The sequence below is a fragment of the Rutilus rutilus genome, assembly GCF_951802725.1.
Source record: "Rutilus rutilus genome assembly, chromosome: 17".
In the NCBI taxonomy this organism is placed as follows: domain Eukaryota; kingdom Metazoa; phylum Chordata; class Actinopteri; order Cypriniformes; family Leuciscidae; genus Rutilus; species Rutilus rutilus.
In genome coordinates, this window is record NC_140230.1 from 22,080,614 (window position 1) to 22,106,005 (window position 25,392).

Here is a 25,392-nt window from a genome sequence, read left to right on the forward strand (position 1 = left end):
TGGGCTTGGTTACAATAAAAGCTGTTTTTGGACTAACAAGGAAGTTTTCAGTTCTGAAACTTGCAGGATATTCTTATAGTGTTATGACTTTGTATATGTCAAAAGGGTTCTCAATTCAGGACTCCTTTAAGCATAGTGAATTAGTAAATAAGTAAAGTGAACTGACTTAGTTTTGTTAAAATACTATTAATATAGATATTTTTGAATTCATGATTTTTGTTAAAAAATACTTTTTACATAATTTTTTGTAAAGGTTACACCACTTTTTTGTCTTTAAATGTTTTTTCTTTTTTTACATTTTAAACTATGCCCATATTAAAAAAAATAAATAAAATTTTTTATACATGTTGGGTTTTTTTCTAAAGATTTTTTCTTTTCCTATCTTGGGCATGCTTATTGTCCACAAAGAACAACTAGCATTTGATACCTTGTCATCTTTATCAGACAGTTCATGCTTGACAAATAGACATTACTTATCATGACATATGCCAGAGTTTGTATTTGAGATACACAAACATTCTGGGTGTGTCTGTAATATCACTGTTTACACTCTGACATTGATTTCCACAGTTTATTCTCATTTCTGAATGTGAATATTTATCTGAAGACCACTGACAGAATAGAACTTCTGACAAAATGTCCTCTATAAAGAGACCCTTTGAGACCCCTCTTCCCCTCAACTTTCTCTCCTCTTTGTTATTCTTATTCATTTCTTTGCAGCTGTACTTACAACTACATAGGCCTACTATATTCCAGAGTATATCATGTAGTTTAGCATTACATCTTGATCTTCTTTTAAGGACCCTCATCGTCCCCTGGACTGTTTCAACTACAGTACTAACAGCAGGCTCCCAGAAAACTGAACACGCACAAACCTCTATGGTTATCGTCTCTGCCGAAATCCTCAAACTGTAGGATAAACTGTGTATAGCAGGTCATGTGATTAGCTCAAATGAGCTGAAGCCATCTGGCTTCTCTTACTGATGCTTATGAAGCTTTCATCTCATGTGCCAGTTGTGATGAACTCTAGCCAAATGCACAAGTTTGCTTTCGTGGTAAATTGCTGATCTGATCTGTGCATGTGTGCATGCATGTGTGTGTTTGTGTACACTGTTGTTATTATTATGTTTCGATGTGATCAGGAACAGAGAAGGTCAAACTCGAGCACGCTTGCTGCACTCACATTTGAAGACACGCACACATGCTGTGCCACCCCTGTGAGGTATATTAAGCTGGTGAATAATTGCCTCATTTCCTGCATCTTGGGGTTTTCTCAGCAATCAATCGCCTCAAACACATTGACGATGCACACTCTCAGCTATAGTTAGACACACCAGGGGTCTCAGAATGTGTGTGCGTGTGAGTATCACTTTTTTTATGTCTTTATGCTATTTTTTATGCATAAATGTATATATACACTGCCGTTCAAAAGTTTGGGATTGGCACGATTTTTAATGCTTTTAAAAGAAGTCTCTTATGCTCACCAAGGCTGCATTTATTTGATAAAAAAAAAAAATGTTTTCTATTTGAATATATTTTAAAATGTAATTTATTCCTGTGATGCAATGCTGAATTTTCAGCAGCATTACTGCAGTCTTCAGTGTCACATGATCCTTTAGAAATCATTCTAATATGCTGATATTTTTCTAATATGCTGATTTGCGATTTTCTTTTCTTTTCTTTTTTTTATCAAATAAATGCAGCCTTGGTGAGCATCAGAGACTTCTTTTAAAAACATAAAAAAAACATTACAGATCCCAAACTTTTTAACGGCAGTGTATATGAGTGGGCTCCTGTGCAGGCTGCGTGAAGCCCATCTGGGTGTATGTTAGTGCAGTTGTCATCAGTCTGCCTGTAGACTAGGCCAGATGGTCGTGCCTCTGCAAGCCACTCAGTAAGTACATCACAGATCCGGCATGTGGGCCAACCACTCCACTACATCTTACTTAAATAGTCCCTCTCTCTTGCTCTCTGGCTTCTTCTGTTCCCCATCTCTATTTCTATGCACAGTATTTATCAATGTGATACTGATACATTAGTGTACATTAGGGAAAGCATTTGTTACCCTTGATGCAAACACATCACACTTACACACTTACTGCACAGTAAGCACCATTCTCTTCTCTCATCACCTTCTGTCTTTGTAGTGTTCAGTGGGGTACAAAAGTATGAGTCTGAAACCACACTGAAATTGTCTCATTTTAATCTAGGAATAATATTTAAAGCCGAAATGTTATGATGCTAGATGAATAAAAATTATTTCTGATCCGGCACTATTTCTAGGTATTTGTGACAGAAAAGGGGGACAAACTAAATACTAAGACTTGCATCGATATTTTTTTTTTTTTTTTTTTTTTAAGCAAATTGTTATACAAAATTAGAAAAAAAGTCAAACTTAAACATTTTCAGTAGTTTTTGAGAAATTTTGCCTCTTTTTATAGACATACAATATATACACTATTGTTCAAAAGTTTGGGGACGAAAATAAATTTTATGTAGTGTAGAAATAAAAAAATACAGTAAAAACAGCAATATTGTGGAATATTATTTCAATTTAAAATGTAACCTATTCCTGTGATTGTAAAGCTGACTTTTCAGCATCATTACTCCAGTCTTCAGTGTCACATGAAACTTCAGAAATCATTCTGATATGCCTATTTGGTGCTCAAGAAACATGTCTTATTATTATCAATCAAAATAGTTGTGCTATTTATTTTGTGGAAACTGTGATACTTTGATGAATGAAAAGTTCAAAAGAACAGCATTTGTCTGAAATAGAAATAGTTTCTAACCATGTCATAGTCTTTACTGATACTGATTTTGATCCTTGCTGAATAAAAGTGTTAATTTCTTTTGTTTAAATCCCCCAAAAAATCTAACTGACCCAAAACTTTTGATTGGAAGTATAGAAATATGTGCAATATGGGTGTGTTGTAAGCCAGAGTCACATATTCATTTCCCTTTTGAGCACATCAGTGCACCACAGCTCTGGCCTATTTCTCTTTATGTTTTCCTGGTTTCATCACCGTCTCTACTGTACATGTTTCTCTCTCCTCTTACTCATGCTCATGCTGTTCATTGTCTTCTTTTTGCAAAGCTCTGTCATAGATGGCGGCACAAATCTGCCTCTCTCATCCGCAGTCTAAGCTTTCAGGATGAGATTAAATCAGGTTTTGAAGAAATGACAGAAAACAAATCCAGTCAAGGTAGAACCGGCCACGGTGCCTATTGCTTTGATCCGGTCTGAGATAATGGCTAGGTTTTTTTTTGTTTAATGCATTGAAGAGGATGATAATGTTATATGATTTTGGCAAGAGAGGCCATTGCCGTCTGGGAGATTCAGCTGGCTGACACACACTCGCTGCAAAACACAAACACACAGAGAGGCAAATTACCAGGGAAATTAGGGGCAATTCTGGGCCCTAACCACTTAACCCAAAGCCAATGAAAGAGAGGGAGTGAGAGATGAAGAGAGGGAGGCCTGAACCTGCTGTCCATGATGAAACAAGCCAGTGGAATTTAATTTCCCTCCGGTCAAGAGATGCCAATAAACACTATTGAATCCTGTTCCTGCCCTGACATGATAGGAATTTAATTTGAGACCCACAGGGATCTCTCTCTCTGTCTGCTGCTCTGGAACACTGCCCCTCTCTCTGTTCTGGATGTTTGCACGGGCAGAGAAAGAGGGAGAGAAAATGATTGAAATTCCTAGTCCGCATCCGGGCACATACGCACACACACACACACAGGTTGGAAGGCATCTCACAACACTTCCCTACAGACACGTGCACGCTTGCATAGAAACTCCAGTGATGCAGCCTTGATCCGGCCCGTTCAAAGTTGCAAAGAATGTTTTGCCCAAGTATGATCTTGCAGCAAAAGTACAGGGTAAAAAGAAGAAGCCCTGCACAAGATATCAAACAAAGTGACCACCTACATCTCACTCTGTGCCCTAGTCGAGTTATGACTAAAGGAAAAAAGTAAGGACGCACTGTAATCTGGCCGATGCTAAAGTTCTAACATTTGGTTTAAAATAATTAAAAATGAAGAACTAACAACTAAAATAAATCATTTTAAAGTGAATTCAAGCATAATGTACTGTATGAAAAATGTATATTCATTTTGAGTTAATATTTTAGTTTTTGTGCTAACCAAGACAGATTTTTTTAAATAATAAAAAAAAACTGTGAAAACAGTTATATTGTGTAATGTTATTAAAATTTCAAAAAAAAGTTTTCAATTTGAGTGTATTTTTTACAATGTAATTAATTAATGTTACATTCTTCAGAAATCATTCTAATATGATTTCTAATTATTATCAATATTGAAAACATTTGTGCTGCTTAATATTGTTTTGGAATCTGTCACATTATTTTAGGATTCTTTGATGAATAGAAAGTTCAAAAGAATATATAATTTTTTTGTAACATTATGAATGTCTTTACTGTCACTATTGGTCAATTTAATGTGTCTTTGCTGAATAAAACAATTAATAAAGAAAATCTTACTGAGCCAAAACTTGGGGATAGTTATATTAATTAAACATTTCCTTCACACGTGTTAGCCTAGTGGTATAGATTTAGTTTCAGCTGGGTTTGAATGGGCAATATGATTCTGAGGGTGCCCAAATCTGGAAGAAGATGCCGATGGGGGATTGCTGTGAACCAGGGGAGAGTGTTTAATCGGAAAGGAGTTCCTGCTGTTTAACAGTAGGAGAGCTGCAGACTGGATGTCCATTAGACACAGGAAATTTCCCTTGATCTAGACATGGAGGCCTGTCTGTCTGTGTATAACCAATCTGGCCTTGTGAAAGACATTGTAAAGTGTTATTCATTAACTGGGACTTTGCTCACTCTGAAGAATTCTTTTCAACATATTCTTTGAAAAGCAAAACTGTTGTGACATTTTCTTGTCAAACGCTTTTTGATTATCTCTTATTTCTGAACGCTTAACATTAGAGTAAAGATAAAACTTAATGGCTTATGGAAATTTTTCTCTTTTTTAATACACATTGAAAACATGAAACATTTCAAACGGCACAAGCTATCAGTGCCAGAAACAGTTAGGAGAGGTAGGAGAAAAAGAGCGAGAGACATTATTGTTTAATTACAATGGAACTGACATGGCAAACAGAACAAATTTAAAAAGTGCTCAGTAATATTTCTGTCCAGGTGTTTGTACTTGGGTCTGAGGGAGAAAGCGAACCTGTTTTAGGCTAATGGGTGAACCGCGAAACCTGGCGCTCTGTTCGCTGTCAACCTGTGTTTAATGTGCTGAATGTGAGAGCTGTTAAGGTCAGTGAGCAGCAGAGAAAAGCTTCTTTCTGTAACATTGGATTAAAGTTGTTTTATGGATGTGTGTCACCTTGTTCTCTTCTCCTCTACAAAGGTTGAACATTAACGCTTTGAACCTCCCCTTCTCCGTCCGTTCATCCCACGACACCCCTAATTAGACCTTCAGCTCCGCCTCTGTCCGCCCTCACATCTCTCCACACGTGTTCCTATTCCATATTCAGAAGTGGCTTGTATCGCACTTTTATTATAGGCTCTTAGCAATCAATGTAGTTGGCACATGTGAATGGCATTCTGGGAAATGCTAAAATAAGAGGCACATTTTGTAGTAATGTGAGACCTCCCACTGTAGAATTGTGTTTACTCCGGGCACTGATGAATGAAGAGGTAATGTTATTATAGGGCTTTTCAAGTTGGAAAGCAGAAATAATGTTTTTTAAAGGCAAGTGGGCAAGTTAACAGATCTGAGAGCAGGCACACAGAGTCAGACGCTTAAAGAGAATTCTGAGAATGAGCGAGGCAGCATGAGTTCAGGCTGTCTCACACATCTACACACGCGAGCATCTCTGCAGGGGTTACGTGCTTATGAGAGCCGCAGTCATCCAACAGGTGGCATCATACAATGCTAAATTACTATTGAATATTATTGTTCTGTGCATGTAAAGCCTGGTTCAAAAATTTGCAGGCAGAATTGGGTTTAATTAAATAAAACTTTACTGGCATGTATTTATTTTTTTTTGAAATTGCAAATAGATTTTTGCACCTTTAAAAAAAAAAATATATATATATATATATATATATATATATATATATATATATTAGAGGTGGGCATTGATTAATTTTTTTAATCTAGATTAATCTAGATTAATTTTGAAATTAATCTAGATTAAAATGGCTCAATTGAATTCTGCCGAAGGCATTCAGAATATGTGTGCTACCCAAATACATTGCAGCCTCTTGCGATAACGATATATATTATAATAAAACCATTTCAGAACAGGTTACACAGACCCTGCTAAACAACTGCTAAATGTATTTTATTTATTTTATTTTGTAAAGGGTGTATGTAGTTTTGAGAACATATATTGTGCAAAACTGTAAATATACAACATAATTTTGCAGATAAATAAAATTTAAGTAGGCCTACACTAGCTGCAGAGACTTAAGTAGGTCTAATGTTTATTATGGCTTGGAGCTTATGAAACCCCAAATTTAAAATTAGAATACAGGTATTGTCTAACTGATCAGTTAAAAAGAAACACAACAACGATTCTTAAAATCGGGCGCAGACAGAGATTATGTGCTACACCACTAAGATATATTGGGAATAATACGCGCGCGCTGGTATTCAGTGATATGTTTCGTTTTGAATTTGAGGTGGTAGAACGGATTAGTCGTGTATTAACTTACCGAACTGTTACATAGTTTGCTGCTGCTCGTCGGGTCGGACGGCTTAAATCCAATCAACCAAGTCCAAATAATGTATGCTGCACCACCGATCTTTTTCACCAGCTTTCACTTTCAGCAGTTTACTAAAGATGACGACGAATATGATGCGTTGCAGCCGGCCGGGTGTACCTCGCGGCCGCGAGTAGATTGCGTCATCATAGCTTGTATGGTATAGAGCCAGCTCCCAACCCAACTTTGAGAATAGATTAACGGCGATATTTTTTTTATCGCGCGATAAGAGTCTCGCGTTAACGCAGCACGTTAACGCCGATAACGGCCCACCACTAATATATATACAAATTAGATAATGGTTTTTGGGGTTCCTGGTTAACCCTACGTTATGGGGACCAAATGTCCCCACGATGATGGCAATATCCGAAATCCTTGTGGAGATATTTTTGGTCTCCATGAGGAAACAGCTTATACATCAAGTTTTTTTATGTAAAAATGCAGAAAGTTTTATAGTGCTGCTAGTGCAGGCGGGGGATAGATTATACAGTTTGTACAGTATAAAATTCATTATGTCTATGGAATATCCCTTTCAAGCATGGAAACCCAAAGTGTGTGTGTGTGTCTTCAGAGTTCTACAAACATTACTTCTTTTTGTCTCCAGTTGCCTGGCCTTTAATGTAATTCTTTAAAACATAAAGTCAGTTGTTTGTCAATTGAAAAAGGCATGATTAGCTTCCAAACAAGTACAATAATAAATCACATTCTTTTTTTCAAACTGCGGTATGAATGAATTGAGAGTGAAACAGAGTATAAAAAAGAATGAGAGACTAAATGACTGAGATTGCACATTTAAATTGCTTACATTTGTAAGGGAGAGTGTTTTGTAGCTCCCCAGACAGCAGCATTAAGAAGATAACCTACAAATGTTCCATCAATTTATTTGCATGCTGTTACAAAACACTTGCTTTTGCAATAGTAGATTCAACAGTAAAACAGACTGAATTTAGTGTTATGGCATGCATACATGGACACTTTTAACATACATCATACTACTACTGATACATACTGGGTGCTAACTATTCTGCTATTCTGAGGTGTATCACAAGTTCTTTTGGGACAGGATTAGAATTAAGATATTGACTGCAAAATTAACCTTGAGGCAACTTTACACTTTGATTTTTTTTTATTTCACCCTTGCTCTTGAACGTAAGTAATGTCATTGAACTTGTTTGTGGCAGAGGGCAGGTCATTGCCAGATCACTCAGCCAATGTTCTGCCTTTTGTGGGTGGTGAGTAAGTGCAAAACATGTGTAACTAATTCTGATGCAAAACGCATCCAAAAGCAATTAAGAGTTAACATCTGTTGTTTTGAGTCTCAGGGTTAGGTGCGTGTTAAAATGACAGATGTACAGAGTGGCTCTTCCCAGCTCTCGCGCTGTATCGTTTCACTCCGCCACACATCTGTGAGACTAAATTTAGGGTTACGTTTTAAAGGGGGTTGTGGGGGTGATGAATTTTGGAAATGAGTTGTAAAGCCCTTGGGGACCATATAATTTGTAGGGATGTAAAACAAAACAACATATTTAAAAAATCGACTTGTTGGTGTGTTGCCTGAATGACTAGTTAACTGCAAGCTGGTTCACCAAACCACGACTGGACTCATTTTTAGTTTTTTTTTACGTAAGACACATTTGTTTAAAACAGCTATGTGGAACACAACAGAATGCAGGATACGTTTTCTAAAGTTATGCACATGCAGCAATGGCCAACGATGTCTGTGTATATTTTTCTATAATGGCAAAGCTGAATTTTCAGACGCTGCAGGGCCGTGTAATGCAGAGGCCCTCTGGCCAATAATTAAGGCACATAATCAGTATCATTGTCACAATTACTTCAACTTTCTCTATGTAGAAACTTGTTAACGAGCTTTATAAAATTGTTCAAGCGCTATGCTTCATGGGAACTATCATTTTATAAGAGCGTCCTTGATCAGACACAGTGACCTTTTCCCACCTTGTTTTCCTGTTGTCAGTGTTGAGCTATGCTGTCTGTGTGTCATAATGGGAAAGCTCTGGTAATGATGCTCCAGAGAGATCTACTTTGCTTATGGGCGTCTTTGTGTGCCGGAGCAGTCTGCACAGTGTGTTTGTATGGTTGATGTCGGTCCCTGAGGTCTGTATAAGCAGACTTTTGATACTGAATTAATCGCAGGAGCCTTTGAAGTTACCAGGTAGCTGAATCTCATGTGAAGTTCGCACCAAAGAAAGAGATGCCATCCCTAGAGGAAGAGTGTGTGTGGTCCTGGTAAACCCTGCTTTATGGGGACAAATGCCCATCCAAAATCCTTGTGGGGACATTTTTTGGTCCCCATGAGTAAAACAGCTTATAAATCATGTTCAGGGCTATAAATCAAGGCTATGTTCAGACTTCCAGCAAAAATCAGATTTTTTGCATAATATCCAGATTTGATCCAGATGGGTTTTTTAAAGTCTGTACAACAAAATACTAAAACAATCACTATGTATGTGTGTTTGCACTCGTTATTAGTGAATGTTACATGATGCTCTATCAATCTCATGTCTGAACAACTTTAATAATTGCAGAAACTGAACAGTTGAAGGTGTACAGTATGTGTGTGTAAATGTGAATGTGTTGTATATTAAGTTGTATATTGAGACGTTAATGTTTTTAATGGTTCACAATTATTTCTGGACATATTTGATATAAAAAATAATAGAAGAGAGTGACATTCACAGAAAATGATGGATAAATGTGTAATATATATTAAAAAAATGTATATGTGTACAAAGCTCACACTGTGTTTCTCCTGTTTTTAAGTGGTTAAGAACAGTTAGTTCTAGTTCTAATCATTATCACAGCCAGCAGTTCAGTCCTGCAACTAATATGAACCCCATGACTGCGTTGTCATAGTTACCCTGCTATGCTAACATTCAAGCATCTTTTTAGAACGAAACTTTTGTTGGTGCGAAACTTGTAATTACGGCTATTCAGACTATTCTGTGATGGCTGATTTGTTTGGTTTCATCAGGTAATTTTAGTCTTGATGTTTAAATTCAGCTAAGCTAAGACAATCTGTAAAACAAATGTCAAAATGATTTACTATTATTTTCTTTGTGGATTTAAACAATCAGTTAAATAATTTATTATTCTTTTAAAAGGACCGTGTGATTGTCAAGTGTAGTTGTCTAACTAAATTATAGCATCTACATACCTAACCAACTCTCTCTCTCTCTCTCTCTCTCTCTCTCTCTCTCTCTCTCTCTCTCTCTCTCTTAGGACTATGCTAAGAAAGAGAAAGCCATTGCAAAAGCCCTGGGGGATTCCAAGGCTAACTTCTATTGTGAACTATGCGACAAGCAGTACCATAAACATCAGGAGTTTGACAACCACATCAACTCGTATGACCACGCACATAAACAGGTAAACTCGAACAGCAGGTGGTCGAGCTCATTAGATGGAGAAGCAGGAAAGAATGCAGAAATGAAAGAATATTTGGAACAGTGATTCAACTTTTTCCCTACAGTATATAAAGCCATTACTACCTTGAGCAAAGTGTCTCTGTATATGCATAGAAACGTGCTTGGTTAAACACTGCTTGACCATTGTTTGTTTTTATTAAAGTTTAAGTTTTTGTTTTCCCAAATAGTCAGATTATTCTTAGCATATAATGTTGATAACTAAAGATTTACTTAATTTACTTTATTTGTCACGCTGGCGCAGGGATGAGGAGAGGCAAGGATCTTTAATAAATACAAAAACAAAGATATTCCAAACAGGTGAGGTGAAGAAAAACAATTACTGTTTTAACTGTATTTTTGATCAAATAAATGCAGCCTTGGTGAGCATAAAATACTTCTTTAAAAAATAAAAATAAATCAATGCTATCTCACGACCAATTCGTACCAGTGAGTACGAGATGGCTAATTCGTATGAATTCGTAGGACCTCACTTGTACGAATTCGTACGATTTGTCTAAACTCCAGTGATGGGTAGGTTTAGGGGCGGGGTCAGGGGTAGGTCATTCGTACGAATTCATATGAATTGGGCAACTCGTAAAATATGTAAGATTTAGCAAAAATCGTACGAATTCGTACAAGTGAGGTCGTAAGAATTTGTACGAATTTGCCACCTCGTAAAATACATACGAATTGCTGTGAGATCGGGTTGAAAAATGATATAAACAACCCCAAACTTTGAATGGTTGTAATTTTTATATATAGAGGTATATACTGTATGTCTCAGACAGCACATGATGAGTCACATAATACTGAACAATGTAGAAGTTTGATTGTTACCTGTTACCGAGAAAAAATATATTATCCTAAAAGTGGTCTATAGAAATTAAAAGTTAAAACACCTTGATACTTTATTTAGTCAGCACTTTCGTTAAAAATAATTAAGCAAAAAAGAAAAGGGAGAAGAGATCAGATCAGATCAATCCAGAGAAACCCAAAATCTGCTAAGTAAATAGCAGTGTAGATTGATAGGAGGAGTAGTTGAAGTAAGGAGGAGGAGAGAGCTGAGGATGTGCCGACTGGTGCCAAGATCTCAGACTGGAGTCTGGTGCCCATCTGTGTGGCATCTGAGATTAAACATGTTCCCTGGCATTTCGAGCAGCAGAAAACACTGTATGTGCAGCGCTAATTCTTGGCCATCATCATCCTGGGTGCTTCTAACAAACTGGGCTTCTAACAATGAACAGCCCACAGACTGATTAAACTGTCTTCATCCAACAACTTCACGTCTTAACCATCATAAGCCAAAAACTGCATCATTAGAACTCTAAACTTTAAACTGACAAAACTACACTCTAATGAAACATTTCATATGTACAATTACATGAAAGCCAATGCAAAACAGAGGGAGAGAGATACAGAAAGAGGGAAAGAGAGATGTGACTCACTCTCAACTCTCCGCTGAGTGACAGTTATACCAAAAGCATTCAGGGAGAGAGGGAGGAAAGTAATTACACATGTTGTTGCGATGGATTTCATCTCCGTGCAAACATGACTCCGATCAAACCACAGATGACTGCACACTTGTTCGTCGTGCAGATGTGTCTGTTCCTGTTAGTCAAAGTCAATGAGTCAGAGATGAATGATGCCAGCTCAGCACAAACATCCGTAATATTCCATAATCAATCATGAGATTTTCAGCCAAGTGTTTCACATCAGTACATTGTCACAGAGAAATTAGCATGGCATTCTTGTTTTTGTTTAATTAATTGTGACCAAACATTATTTTTTTTCTTGTGTGAGATTACTCATGTTTGTGTAAAATGTAATAAATGCTGCTATTTTATGACGGATACCGCAGTAATACATAATTATGTCTGAACTGTAATAGATGAATTTGTAAATTTGAGCTGTGTCCTAATAGTTAGACAAACTAACTGTGTATAGTCAATGGTGTGAAATTTGCATGTTGTGAGTTTGACTGTTTTAGGCAGTTTGGTGTTATCCCAAGCCAGCCGGTTCACATATGGCACTAGAAACACACAGCCTGGCCGTGCTCCCTGGTCCTGAGGAACAATCCTGTATATTTTACAACTCACATAATCCCCAGTCACTTAGTGCGCGTGTGTGTTTGTGTACAGTATGCATTGGCGTGCACCATACATGGATGAGAGGTTTGATTTAATTAATCTTTAAGAGCCACATAACCTTTCCTAGAGAGCTATGCAAATCAACCAGCTGTCCTCACTTCAATAAAAAGAGGAGGGAAAGGAAGAGGTGAGGCATGAGACGGCGTTTACAGCCAGCGTAAAGAACGAGAGAAGAATAGACATGGAGTTAACCCTCATGTTGTGTTTATGGGTCTAAAAGATCCTAAGGCAATTTAATAGCTTGAGAAAAAAAAAACATTGAAGTGTTATAAAATCTTACATTACTTTTCTTTTGGGTTTGTAGGGTGAGAGCCTATATATAAAACATGAATACGTTCAAGGAATTTTAAATGCTAAGATTCTGTGAGAATTGTCACAGTTGTGTTCTGTTTAGTTTGTTTTCATTGGACTTGTCTGCCTGTCCTCATGTCACGTGTTATCGTCATTATCAGTTAATCTGTATCACCTGGGTTTAGTTAATCATCATCATCATCATCATCATCATCATCTACATCACCTGTGTTCTGATACTCAGTTTTAATCTGTAGCCGCGTTTCCATTACCCTTCAAATTGCGCAAATTGAAATTGCGAATTGAAAATACGCTTAATGGAAACACGTAATTTTTGCAAAAACTCCCATTTATCGCAAAAACTTTTTTACGCTCTTATGAGGTGGTTTTTCAGGCAATTCGAAAATAAATATTTCGCACATCTGCAATGGAAACAGTTTTTGCGCATTTACAGGTCACCTGACGTAGATGACGTAGTGTGTTTGGACAGAATACGAGACAGAGTTCTTTATTAAATTCATATAAGACAAAAGAATTACAGGAATAATGGATTCTAAACCTCGTCCGTTGCCATGGTTTTTGGAATGATTGAACTTATCGCGAGAGGAAAAAATGAAGTTTTAACATCGGTGAATGGAAACGCCGTCATTTCGCAATAGTTTTTTGTTGACATTGTCCACCCTGGTCTCCTCTCCCACCTGCTTCGACTCCGTCAGTCCCCCCCCATGGCTCCTCCCTCTGTCGTCTTCTCCCTTGCCGCCTGCATCAGCTGCTCCATCCTGGTCCCTCCTGCCTTCTGTCTGCCCTCACCTGCTCGTCGTCCTCCTCCTGAGTCCTCTCCCTCTTCTTCTTCCTTATATTGAAACTCAAATGCAAGGCCTGATTTGGAATTTACAGTTTTCTCAGTTGCTTTGGTGCATTTCTCAGATCACAACTGAAATTCTCAAAAGTTGTTTAACCTCCATATCATTTAGTCACTTGTGCACATCATAAGCAATTTCTCATTCTTTTGAACAAATTACAAATGTTTTAATACTTTCATACAATTATTTACAATTGTCTGCTATTTCTTACATTATCAATTTCTAATGTCATGTTGATCAAAATGTATTATACTGCTTCTCTGTTAAATAGTCTTACCCCTCAAAACATGCATTAGTTCCTTGCATAAGTCATTAAATGCAAAATGGTTGAATTAGTTGTCATAAACTGTCAAGAATATTTTCTATAGATTCTATTCTATAGATTCTATAGATTTTTGTTGTAAATGTGCCCTGGATTGATGAATTGCAGAGGTGAATTTTGAATTTTACGAATGAAGGGAAATGTAAAGGGTTATAGATCAACCAATGATCAACCAGTTCTGTAAAATAACTCAGAGGTGCATTTCATGAAGCTTCATTTAGCAAGCATACTGTATATAGACCGAGTACAACTATAGTGTTGCAAATGCTAACAATAGAAGAACAACAAGGAAAGGAACAGAGGAAAAACAGCGAAATAGGTAGAAGAGGCCAAGATTGTAGACATGTTTCTGATGAAATAAGGGTCACTATTGTGGACCATGTTCTCAAACATGACCTAACAATGGCCGAGGCGGGTCAAGAGGTACAGTCGAGTGTTGGGAGGACAACTGTGTCCTCAATCATTCAAACGTTTGTAGACAGAACAGGTACTGTATGTAATCAGACAATGTTCACTATACTGTAATATTGTATACTGTAATGCTATATTACAGTAGTCACTTGCATTTTGTATACAGTAAATATACATAATGTACATAATGTAAATATACAAAAAGAGACTTAATGTTACACACACATACATACAGGATATACAGTGTGTGTGTGAATATATATATATAGTTTTTCTTTATATCGCACAAATTGTTTTAAGATATGCACTTACTGGTTTGCAAATCGCAAGAACATTTGTAAAAGACATTCTCTATTGATTTCTGAATGACGGCAATCCTGTGACACATACATCACTGACAGAGAGAGAGAGAGAGGGAGAGAGAGAGAGAGAGGGAGAGAGATAGTGGGAGGCAAATATTAGGGTGAAGTGTCAAGAGAACTTTTTTGAACAGTTCCACTAGAGACTAAGAGCAGAATCTGAAGGGAATCCCCTGCTAGACTCCCATGGCTGAGGTGGATTTTGGGCTATAGAGACCTACAGATATGAACTTGGAGATAATCCATATTTCATAACCCATAGTCACTGGGGGGTGCTGAGGAAGGATTCAATCGGATCTGAAGGAGTCCAAGCCTAGTCATGTCTGTGTTTCTATAAAAAGCGGAGCAGGCTGCTTAATGTTTAAAAAATAGCTGAAGGACGTGTGTGAGTGTATGGTCTATCCTCAGGGCATTTAGCGGTGTGGGGGTGGGGGGTAGCTCTGGGAGAAGATAAAGAGATTGTATTTTTAACGCTGCACAAACATTTCATTTGTCCTTCCATGAACGATTCCTGTGTGGCTTCACACTCAGAAAGTGTTTTGAAAAAAAAAAAAAATTGGAAAAGGAAAAAGTGGTGTCTGCTTTCTCAGCCAAAAGCGGTGAGTCAGCAGCCTGAAATGAATGAATGGATACCAGTTATAAAGGGACAAGGGGATAAACTCAGACAAATAATTGCACAAAACTTCATTTGCAGCAGATGGAGGAATTTGTACAATTCTTCATGAACTTTTAAAAGCCTGAGGGTAGTGAGAGCTGTTCTGTTATGTAAACAGCCACTTTAGATGTTCCAGTCATTACTCGAAGCCGCATTGCGAGTATCTGATAAGACAATAATAGAATCTTTGCTAGGGGCTCTCTGCATCTACCAGCAAGTCAATATCAATTTAAAAAAAAAAAAAAAAAAAAAAAAATCTGCTTAGAAATACAACGCTTATATAACCAATGTGTTCTATTACTAGATATATTGACATCACACACACACACCGTGAGATCGGGAGTGATGCGTAACAATCAGTTTAACCAATTAAAAATTAAAAAATTAAAATTTAAGAAAAAATTATCTGTTGAAAAACGGAAAAGGCACTGGTAATTTTCTGACAGGACATTATCCGTTAAGTTTTCAGACATTTCCTTTAATCCTAAAACACGCACATAACTTAATGCGTGATTCAAAACACAGATAAAAATAAGTTTTACCCCCAGCGTAGGGGGCGTTTTAAGCCACAAGCTATGAGTTTTTTAAAATAATGTTTAATTTTTAAAATATAATTATATTCCTTATAAATAATATATGATCTCAAACTACAGACTTCACTATTCATCTATCATACATCACTGTGATATCCTGCAGAACAATATTCTCTTAAACACTTATTTACTAATATCTGAAAATTATAGCATTTACCATGTAATCCTCTTCTCTTCAAATGTGTCGCTGGTGTCAGCTTCTCCATAGAGATTTGTATATCCCCGTTATCAACGTAGTGCATAGCAACAGTAAAAATGTATCTTGACTACTTTTAGTGGTTATTTTGGGAAAAACAGGTGGGGGGCGTTTTACCCCAGGGGGGGCGTTTTCCCCCACTCTACCCTATATATAGCCTATATTTGTTTGTATCACTCCGCTTGCGGCGACTGTCATGGGGGTCGAGCAAATCCACCATATCTTTAATAAATAGGTCTACTACTGTAGTTGTGTCATGAAATGTAGTTTTAAGAGTTTTTTAAGCTAGAATGTATTTAGACCTCAAATATTTGACTAATAAATAATCTTAGTGCCTTTTACAATCTGTTGAGGCGCTTTCGCAGATGCGGGCTCCAGGCCATCAGTGGCCGTTCAGCGCTCATGTACTCTCAGAGAACAGCATCATCTCGGCCAGTCCTTCGGGAATTTGCCGTTGGTTCTTATGTAGACAGTGGTTAAACATGAGATATACTCATCTGGGGTATATCAAACGGGCGATCTTTGGTCTTATTAATCTATTACTTTTTCCAGAGCAAATCGGTTAAGGGGAAAATTACGTTTCATAAAATATTTAGGCTATATTTCATTTGAATCCTGTACCAGAGTGCTGCTTGTACGCTTGACTGAATTGTTTGCGTGTGTTTATTTCCTTTATTTTATTTCCACGTTCGAAGCCATTGTAAATTACTCAACAAACATACACCTGTGACCGCATTACATTAGTATTACCAGAGAATGTCTAATAGGAAGAGAATTGGCACTCTCTGCTTACTTCCGGTTTCTGGACTGGCTGCAGTAACACGTCTCTGTCCATGCGGGGGCGCTCGCAGGCGAGTGCAGAATGAATGGAGGTCTATGGCGAAAAACCCTCAAAATCCACTTTTCTCAGGATATAATTTTTTGTCTAGTAATTTGAATGTTGTATTCGAAAGGAGATGCAAAGAAATTACACATTGCTGGGTGTTCGATTTTTTAGAGTCACTTATTTGGTTTAAAAAGTCTTTTAAAATGTCAATGACGTCAGAATGCTGACGTCTTTAGCAGAATGCTAGCGTGTTATGGGCAACAACAACTCAACCTGTAAGAAATCGAAAAGAAATAAGTACTCGTTCATTCAACTTTCGACCTATAACCCATGTTGAACTTGCAAAACCTACAATAAAATCTGAGATTTCTCAACGGCAATCGGGTGAAAGAGACACATTTAGCCGTCTAGCCCCATAGACTCCCATTCAGTCTGCACTCGCCCGCGATCACCTCCAGTGGAATTCTAATGGAACTGCAACCAAGATCGATACAATGGGGCTAACAGGAAGTGCCAAGGCTCTCCGTAGACGGGCTCTGGTATTACTTACTGCGCAACTGCCGTTTGTGATTCTTTGTTGCTGCATGTGTTGCTTGGCAACCTCTTTGGAACGGCATTGCTTGATGGAGGAATAAATGTGTTATTATAACGTTATATTTTTTGTCGTTTATAAAAAAAAAAATCTGTGTATATTACTATAGTTATTTTAAATATATATTTTTATGGATTTATATATTAGAATACCATTAAAATGATGAACAAAATGTAAACTGATATCCATGTTTTTTTTATTGATGTTGCAACCCATTGATTTACACCGTTTAAAAGTTGGACATTTCTAAACTACTATAATTTGAAGTTTAAAACACAGAGCGTAAAAACACCAGGTAACAGATGTTGAAACAAAATATGTTACAACACCCCCCAGTCTCCCGTATATAAAAAAAGCATCTTTTAGCCTGTGTTTATGTGTGTACAGCAGGAGAAACAGCTTCTGTGTGGATGAAAGCTTCCCCCGAAAGCTCCTTACTGCACCTTTCTGCAATATCCGGTTCCAAATCTCCTCTCTTCTCCTCTCCTCCCTCTCACTCGCATCCTCTAGGCTTCAAAGGGTCTCCTTTCCTGATCCTCTCAGGCACCTTACACACATACTCATTACAGCATTCAAACATATACGCAACACACAAATGTTACAGATCACCTAACCTGACAGCCTGTCATCTTAGGAGCTGCTGAAGAGGGTCTAAAGGAGTTTTAGCAGACAGTTTTTTGCCTGCGGCCCAATGCTAACACTCAACACATGAGCCCTGTGCGCGGTGTGCATCAGACGGCAGAGGATATTGGAAGTGTCTTTGGTGGATTATCTGCCTGTGAATGTGCAGATTGGGGTGAGAATAATCCACATGTTGATGTTTTCCTCCTGGGGTGAATGAGAGTGACAGTTTATAATCAACGTTAAGTAGAAACACCAGCATCCAAATCTCGGCCGAGGATTACATATTTCCTTCGCTCGCGGCTATCAGGAAAAGGTTTGCGGAAGATACATTGTTTCAGCTGGTAGTCTGTAATCTTTAGTTTGAGTTCCAAATTGCTAGATAGGTGCTTCTCATGCGTGGGGTTTTATCATATTTCCAGGAATTTTATTAAATGTCCTGAGCAAAATGCTATCGCTCGGTACGAAACTGTCCATAGAGATGGTTCACGCTGAGAGAAGGGAGAAAGAGAGGGAGTTTTTCATTTTCTTTTCAAGTAAATGCCTGAGGCTTATCACTGCCTCTCTGCACCAACTGCAGTTGGCCACAGAATAAGCAGTGATGAGATTAGGCTGAGTGTGATTGGCGCAGACTCCCAACAGAGAGTGTTTGTACTGAAGGTGGCGTAATATAGGTGGCTTCTTTCTTTTTTTAAATCCGGCAGCCATGGATTTGGAGATGTGAGAACGTGCTGAATTGATGCCACACAGTAGAGCAGAGGTAATGCACAGCCATTAGTAATGTTTAACGGGCAAAGTGGCATGCTATCTGTCTTTGTTACATGGTACCCTTTACTAAATCACACTGAACGATGACGAGTAAAATCTTTTCTACTATAGCAAACAGCACTACGAGTGCACATACAAGAGATGGGTCTTTGACATTGATTTCTTTATGCTCATTGTGATTTACACAAGCAGGACACGTTCTTGGATCAGCTTTCTTTTTTGTTGCTGGAACAACATTCCTACCAAGCAATCAGAGCCCACTGATTTAAAAGGTTGGGGAATGTTGCTCCAGGAACAACAAAGCTTATTGAATGCAGAACTTGTCCTGCGACCTTGTAAATCAAAGGTGGAGTTTGTTTATCCAGACAGGAATAATAAAATGAGCCATTCATGTAATAATAATAGATTTTTTGAAAAGTGGTGGCCATATCAAAAAACATATAAAAAAATGTTATATATATTTATATTACATTTCAAAAGTTGTGGGTCAGTAAGATTATTTTCTTTTTGAACGATTTTTTTTTCCAGCAAGGATGCATTAAATTGATTAAAAGTGAAAGTAAAGCCGTTTGCATTGTTACAAATTTTTTATTTCAAATAAATTCTGTTCTTTCTTGTTTTCACAAAAATACTAAATAGTAAATCAACATTTTCACTATAATAATAAATGTTTCTTGGGCACCAAATCGGCATATGATTTCTGAAGGATCATGTGACATTCAAACTAATTACAATTACATTGTAAATTACATTTAAAAAAATTGAAATAGAAAACAGTTGTTTTAAATTCAGCTTTTACTGTATTTTTTATAAAAAATAAATGCAGCCTTGGTGAGCAAAAATCTTACTGACCCCAAACTTTTCAGCTGTAGTGGATATCTTTTAATTTGATATAAAATCACATTACTATGGCTATCTATCGATTTTAACCAATTACATGATATGATAATATGTAGGCATTACATCTCTATACCATTGAACATTACCTAAAGTGGCTTCAGTAGAATGTATTGAACATAACGATATGACAATCCATCCTGCAATCGAGTTTGTTTGTCTGTCTTAAGGCTGGAATACACTACATAACTTGAACAGATTTTAAAAAACACTAGGCTTCACACAGTTGCCGACTTTGTAAATAGTTAGTTACATAGGGAAAACTGGGCATCATACACTAAACGACTGAGGATCACACACTACCAGACTTTCAAATCATTACGAACACAACAAACTCACGCAGAAACACGTGTCTTGCTGCTTCTGTAGGAGACACGTGACAATTGAAAACAATGTGTTCTAAAATCAGCTCAAAATGTCAAACATTTTTGATATCCTCCCACTGGATGGAATCAAACTTTGAAGCTAGAAAATTGGAGTCTGTGACCATCATACACTACACGATTTTCTGTGAAATCTGTCAACTCAAATCTGCAGACTGACTGGCTCTGACTTTTGGCAGTTAGCGTCAACTTGTCCAGACTGTAAATCAGGGCAAAAATCTGGTAGTGTAGTCATGTATATTCCAGCCTTTAGGTAGGGTCTGTTCACACAAGACCTGTTACTGCATTCTGTCTGGACTAAATTTTAATAAACTTAACTTAAAAAAAGTGAGGAAACCCATTGCATTAAAATTAAGTAAATAAACTTTGTGTAATAAAAAAAAAAAAAAGAAAAGTTATCTAAACTTGACAATTCAATTTATTCAATTATGCAAGAAGTTTATTTACATAATTTTAATTTTAGTTTCCTCACTTTTTTAAGTTAAGTCAACTGATCACTTTTTACAGTGCTCACTCTTTCAATGATTCTGTTTTCTTGAGACAGCCCTTCGAGAATGGCTTACACACTGTCTCTCTTGGTCTTGGTCTCTCCATATTCCCCAGGAGGAGGAGGAGGACAGTGTTAGCAAACTGACCCCGCTCAATGACAAAGACTAAGTAAAAAAAGTAGTTTCGTGGGCTGCAGGAAGATCCAGAGAAGGGGACTGCCTGTTTCACAGTGCAGTGCACTATATGGGATGAGTGGGAGAACGAGAAAGCGCCGCTGCTCTCTCTGTAGACTGCCAGGATGAGTAGGCTCTTATTGTCTTCTGCCCTTGTCAAACGCCTGGAGCTCTCCAGGGTCTCCGCAGCCCAGCTGAGGCTCTATTCATCTCCACCTGCCACATCCCGATAAAGGTACAAGAGAGCACAGTGTTAAAAAAAGAAACAGAGTTAGAAAGGGAGAGGGGAAGATATGACTCATTTTGAAAGCATCAGAGGACCAGTTATACCTGAGGGAAAGAACAGACAGATGGAACGGTGTTAGACAACTCACACACATATACGCAGACACACACAGACACAGGTGCGCAGTCTATTCCGTTTCAATGCTTCATTATGCAGAGAATATTCTCTCTGTTTCTTAGTGCCGCTTGATGCTTTTTCTCGTGTGTAAAAGAGAGAGAGGCAATCCCACCTGTTTGTTGTGTCAGGTTTTAGACTGGGAGGCAGGCTGACTAATGTTGCTCACATGTGCTCAGGAGGTCCAGAGAGGCCTGTCACAATACGGCAGATTTAACTAGGGAAACTGGAGCATGCAGAAGGACCTCACACACACACACACACACACACCCTCGCAGTCGTATGCATACGCAGGTGTTTCCAGGTAACTCAACAAACAGGACGACTAAAGAGTGTTGTAGCTGATATGCTATTTGTATTTTGGCAAAAAAAAGGCAGTTTTTATATTTATTTATTTTACACTTTTTACAATGCAAGATATTCAAACTTTTTTCAGATGCCGAGACTAATTTTAATATTAATACCGATATTGATAAATGGCTGATTTTATACTATTGTACTATTGTATACAACAAAAAAAAAAGAAGAAAATAAAATAGCACTTAGAATAAAATAAATAAATTTCAGCATTACAATGTTATAATGTAGGCCTACAGTATGAAAAATGGATACTCATTTTGAGATTTGCTAAAGATTACATTTGTGAATGTATTACTGTATTATAGTAAATGTATTAGTGTTCAGGCAGACTAAATTAGCCATTTAGAATCCTGTATTAATAATAATGGATTTTTGGTGGCCACATCAGAACAATTATTATTATAATAACAACTGAAAAGCATAATATGCATATTATTATATTAATAATTGTATGATAAATATGATCATGTGACACTGAAGACTGGAGTAGCTGCTGAAAATTAATCTGAATGGATATTAATTTTGAGATTATAGCAAAAGATTATATTTTTCAGTGTTATGAAATGAATTCATGTTTATATATTAAAATGTGCTTCCAAATTTCAAAATTCCAGTAAATTAAATACTTGACAAATTATGCCATTTGATTATTTTGTTTTATTTATTGGAACTGTATGGATAAAAACAAAAGATAGGATTATTCATAATAAATAAATCCGGTTTCAGTTGGATGAGCCACATGTAAAGACACTGAAAACAGCCAAAATATGAATACCTGTGACACTGTGAACACACATCAACTGAATTCTGAATTAATATAGCAATTTGCGATGTTGTCTGGCAATCGGTTTTCAAAGTAATCAATATAATCAACAAAGCCTACGCAACTGAGCTGAAAAGTAAACAATAGTTTTCTGCTTGGTGATTATTAAAATCATGTCACAGATGTTCTGCAGTATATAATATGTTGTGTAACATATAATATGAGTGTAAACAATGCATTTAACTATCCCTTTTGTAGGAAGATCTGCATTTAATGTTACATGATTGAACAAGGCAGCCATGATTGGCACTGAAGCTTGTAAAGATGACAGCTGTCTGCGTGACCCAAACTGAAGGGAGCAGATGAACCACAATGACTTTCAAATTTGTGCAAAAAAAAAAAAGTAGCAGACAGAAATCCAGCTCTTTGAAGGCCTGTTCCTGGTGAAATGTTACAAGGTGACACCTCCATGTCTGGGCTCTGCGAGGTGGACAGAGATGTTTCAGCCAATTAGGGAACAGCCTGCTCTTGTCCCAGTGCTAAAATGGCAAATCTGCTAATATCTACAGTGAGGCCGAGTTCACAGTCAGTGTCAGCTGTCAGACCAGATTTCACACTACCATTGCACCTGCGTTTGTGTATGAATCATTGGTTAGTGTTATGGGTAATGTGCGTGTATTAAATGTGTTTGTAATAGAATACAGTTTGATACTCATGTATAGATTTACTTTCTTTTTTTTTCTTCTTTTTTTTTGAAAGTAAAGAGGGAAGGTGTGATCATGACTCAATTCTCTTTTTGAGACTGTTTTTCATGAGAGTGTGTTTGCTCAAGGTTGTGATATAATGTGGAAGTTGGCAGAAACTCTAGACAGGAGAGTATATTAAGGCCTATACCTGGCCTGGAGATTTGTTCCTTAATATAAGAGTGAGGAAAAGACAGATAAATAGAAAGACAAAGGGTTCTAGCAGCCGATTCACTAAAGGAATCGTGAAAACAACGCCAAAATGGCAACGAATTATCTGCTAAACAGCATTTTCATTGCGCTATTCTCCAATTTGCAGGTCATATTTTACTGTGTTCCACTGGAACCCTTCACCACTGTGATTCAGATACTTAAACGACTCTTAAAAATGCTAAAAATGTGCTTGACTTCATGGCACGTCTGTATAGCTTTCGTCTCCATTCGATCATCATTTCATGAATTACTGCTGCGATGATCAATAGAAAACGTCCCTTTTAAATTAACTTCCGTTTACCACTTGCTATACGGATGCTAAATTGTGGCAGAGAAATAATTGCAAATTGTAAAACAATCATTTGGTAACGAAAAGTCTAATTTACATAAAGTATATAAATGATGTATATTACAAATTACATTCAAATGAAGTGTGTTTGTGCTGTAAAGAATGACAGTTGCTTAATTGAAATTCTTTTTTTAGTGCATTTAGCATCTAGTTAAAAACTTGATCACGGTTGGTTAGTGAGTAATATGCAGGATTTTGCACTAAGATAATGTGAGCAGAAGTGGTGCAACTTGAAAGCTCATTTGTCCCATAGAGAATGAGAGTAAAGGAGGAGCAACATGGTTAACAGGGTGTTGTTGTTGTTGTGTTTTTTGTCCTTTTAATTTCTTTCTTTGTTCAATCGCTCATTTGGTAGGATCCCACCAGGCCAGCACCAATAAACACGTCCAGTTTTAGATTTTTTACAGAGGCTTAACCATGAAAAAAAGAACTAATGAAAACCTTATGCTGTGTGCAGTTCACAGCATTTTATTGTCTTTAAAATTCCATGGACATCGGCCTTAGTTTCCACTATAGTGCCTTTATATCCTCTGATATAGGCTCTTTACCCTGCGTGCATTGATGGGATTCCTTTAAGGTCTATTAACATTAGGATTTTTAGTAGCAATGTAAAACCTTTTGAGGTCTGTTATCTCAGCTGGAGAATCTCAAAGTAGTTGAGATGCAGATATCAAAGGGACCGGCGCTATAGAAGATGCAAGATGCTGCATTACTCATGAATTAAGATTCAGAATAGCTACCACTGCTAAAGGTTTATAAAAGTATCTTAATGGGCTTTTTTATATCCTAGTGAAAACATGTAAGTCAATAATATGCTAAAGGCTCTATCCTTACACATGACATGCAGACAAACCTCTGTTCTTCCACATTGATTAATCCATCAGTGTTTGATCATCAGCACACAACATCATTGATTTAATGGACTGGAGGTTGGAGGTCAATTAGAGCATCTAATCACCTCCAATTCTCATTAATCTCAACACAACTCAGGGTTAAAGTGTGTGTTTCTGAGTTGCAGTTCATGCCACAGGAGAAACTGTAGTACTTAATACAACAAGGACTGTACAACAAATATTATCCTTTTGCATCTCTATACTAAATGTTTTTGATTCTTGCCCAGTCAGTGTGATCAGAGGAAATTAGTTATTTTTGACAGTTTAAAATATAGTTTCCATTGGATGGTTCAAATATTATTTTGTTCTTTCTTATCTGTCAATTATTCATGAGGCAGATGTTTCATTGAAAGTCCAAATTATCTTCTGAAGGGCAAAATCTAAGGCATTATGGATATGAGAATATCCAAAGCTAATTATGAGTAGAGCATTTAGACATACTTTAATGTGCCTTATCAATCATATCAGTCATGGAATGGTTTTATACTATAAACATCTCATTCTGTCAAAACCATCATTGTGTTTCCAGGCTGTGTGAGAGAGAGAGAGAGAGAGAGAGAGAGAGAGAGAGAGAGAGAGAGAGAGAGAGAGAGAGAGAGAGAGAGAGAGTGAGTAGTGCTTTCTGGAGTAGCACTTAATTAGAAAAAGAGGCTGACCTGATGGGTTTTTTTTTTTTTTTTACATGGAATTTTGCATATTTCTATGAGACTTGAATGTCTAATAGTAAGCTTAGTGGAAAATAAATTCAAGATGGCAAGGCAGAGATAAATGACTTTAAATAATGAATTTTATTCTCTGAAAAGTACAGATAAATAGTGCAGCGGAATTATATTTCTTTAAATTAAATTATATATTGCTGTGAATTTTTATACTTTTTAGAGAGGATCATTGTTAGTTTAGCAACATGCAAGCTT

The 25,392-nt window shown here is 37.1% G+C and overlaps 1 protein-coding gene across 1 annotated transcript in view; it reads left to right on the plus strand.

The window, feature by feature from the left end:
• znf804b (zinc finger protein 804B) overlaps positions 1–25,392 on the plus strand; it is a 93,033-nt gene that overhangs the window by 61,263 nt on the left and 6,378 nt on the right. The window contains exon 2 of the mRNA XM_084386145.1: positions 9,990–10,133. Within this exon, the coding sequence (XP_084242271.1) occupies positions 9,990–10,133 (144 nt within the window). The remainder of the gene's footprint in view (positions 1–9,989; positions 10,134–25,392) is intronic.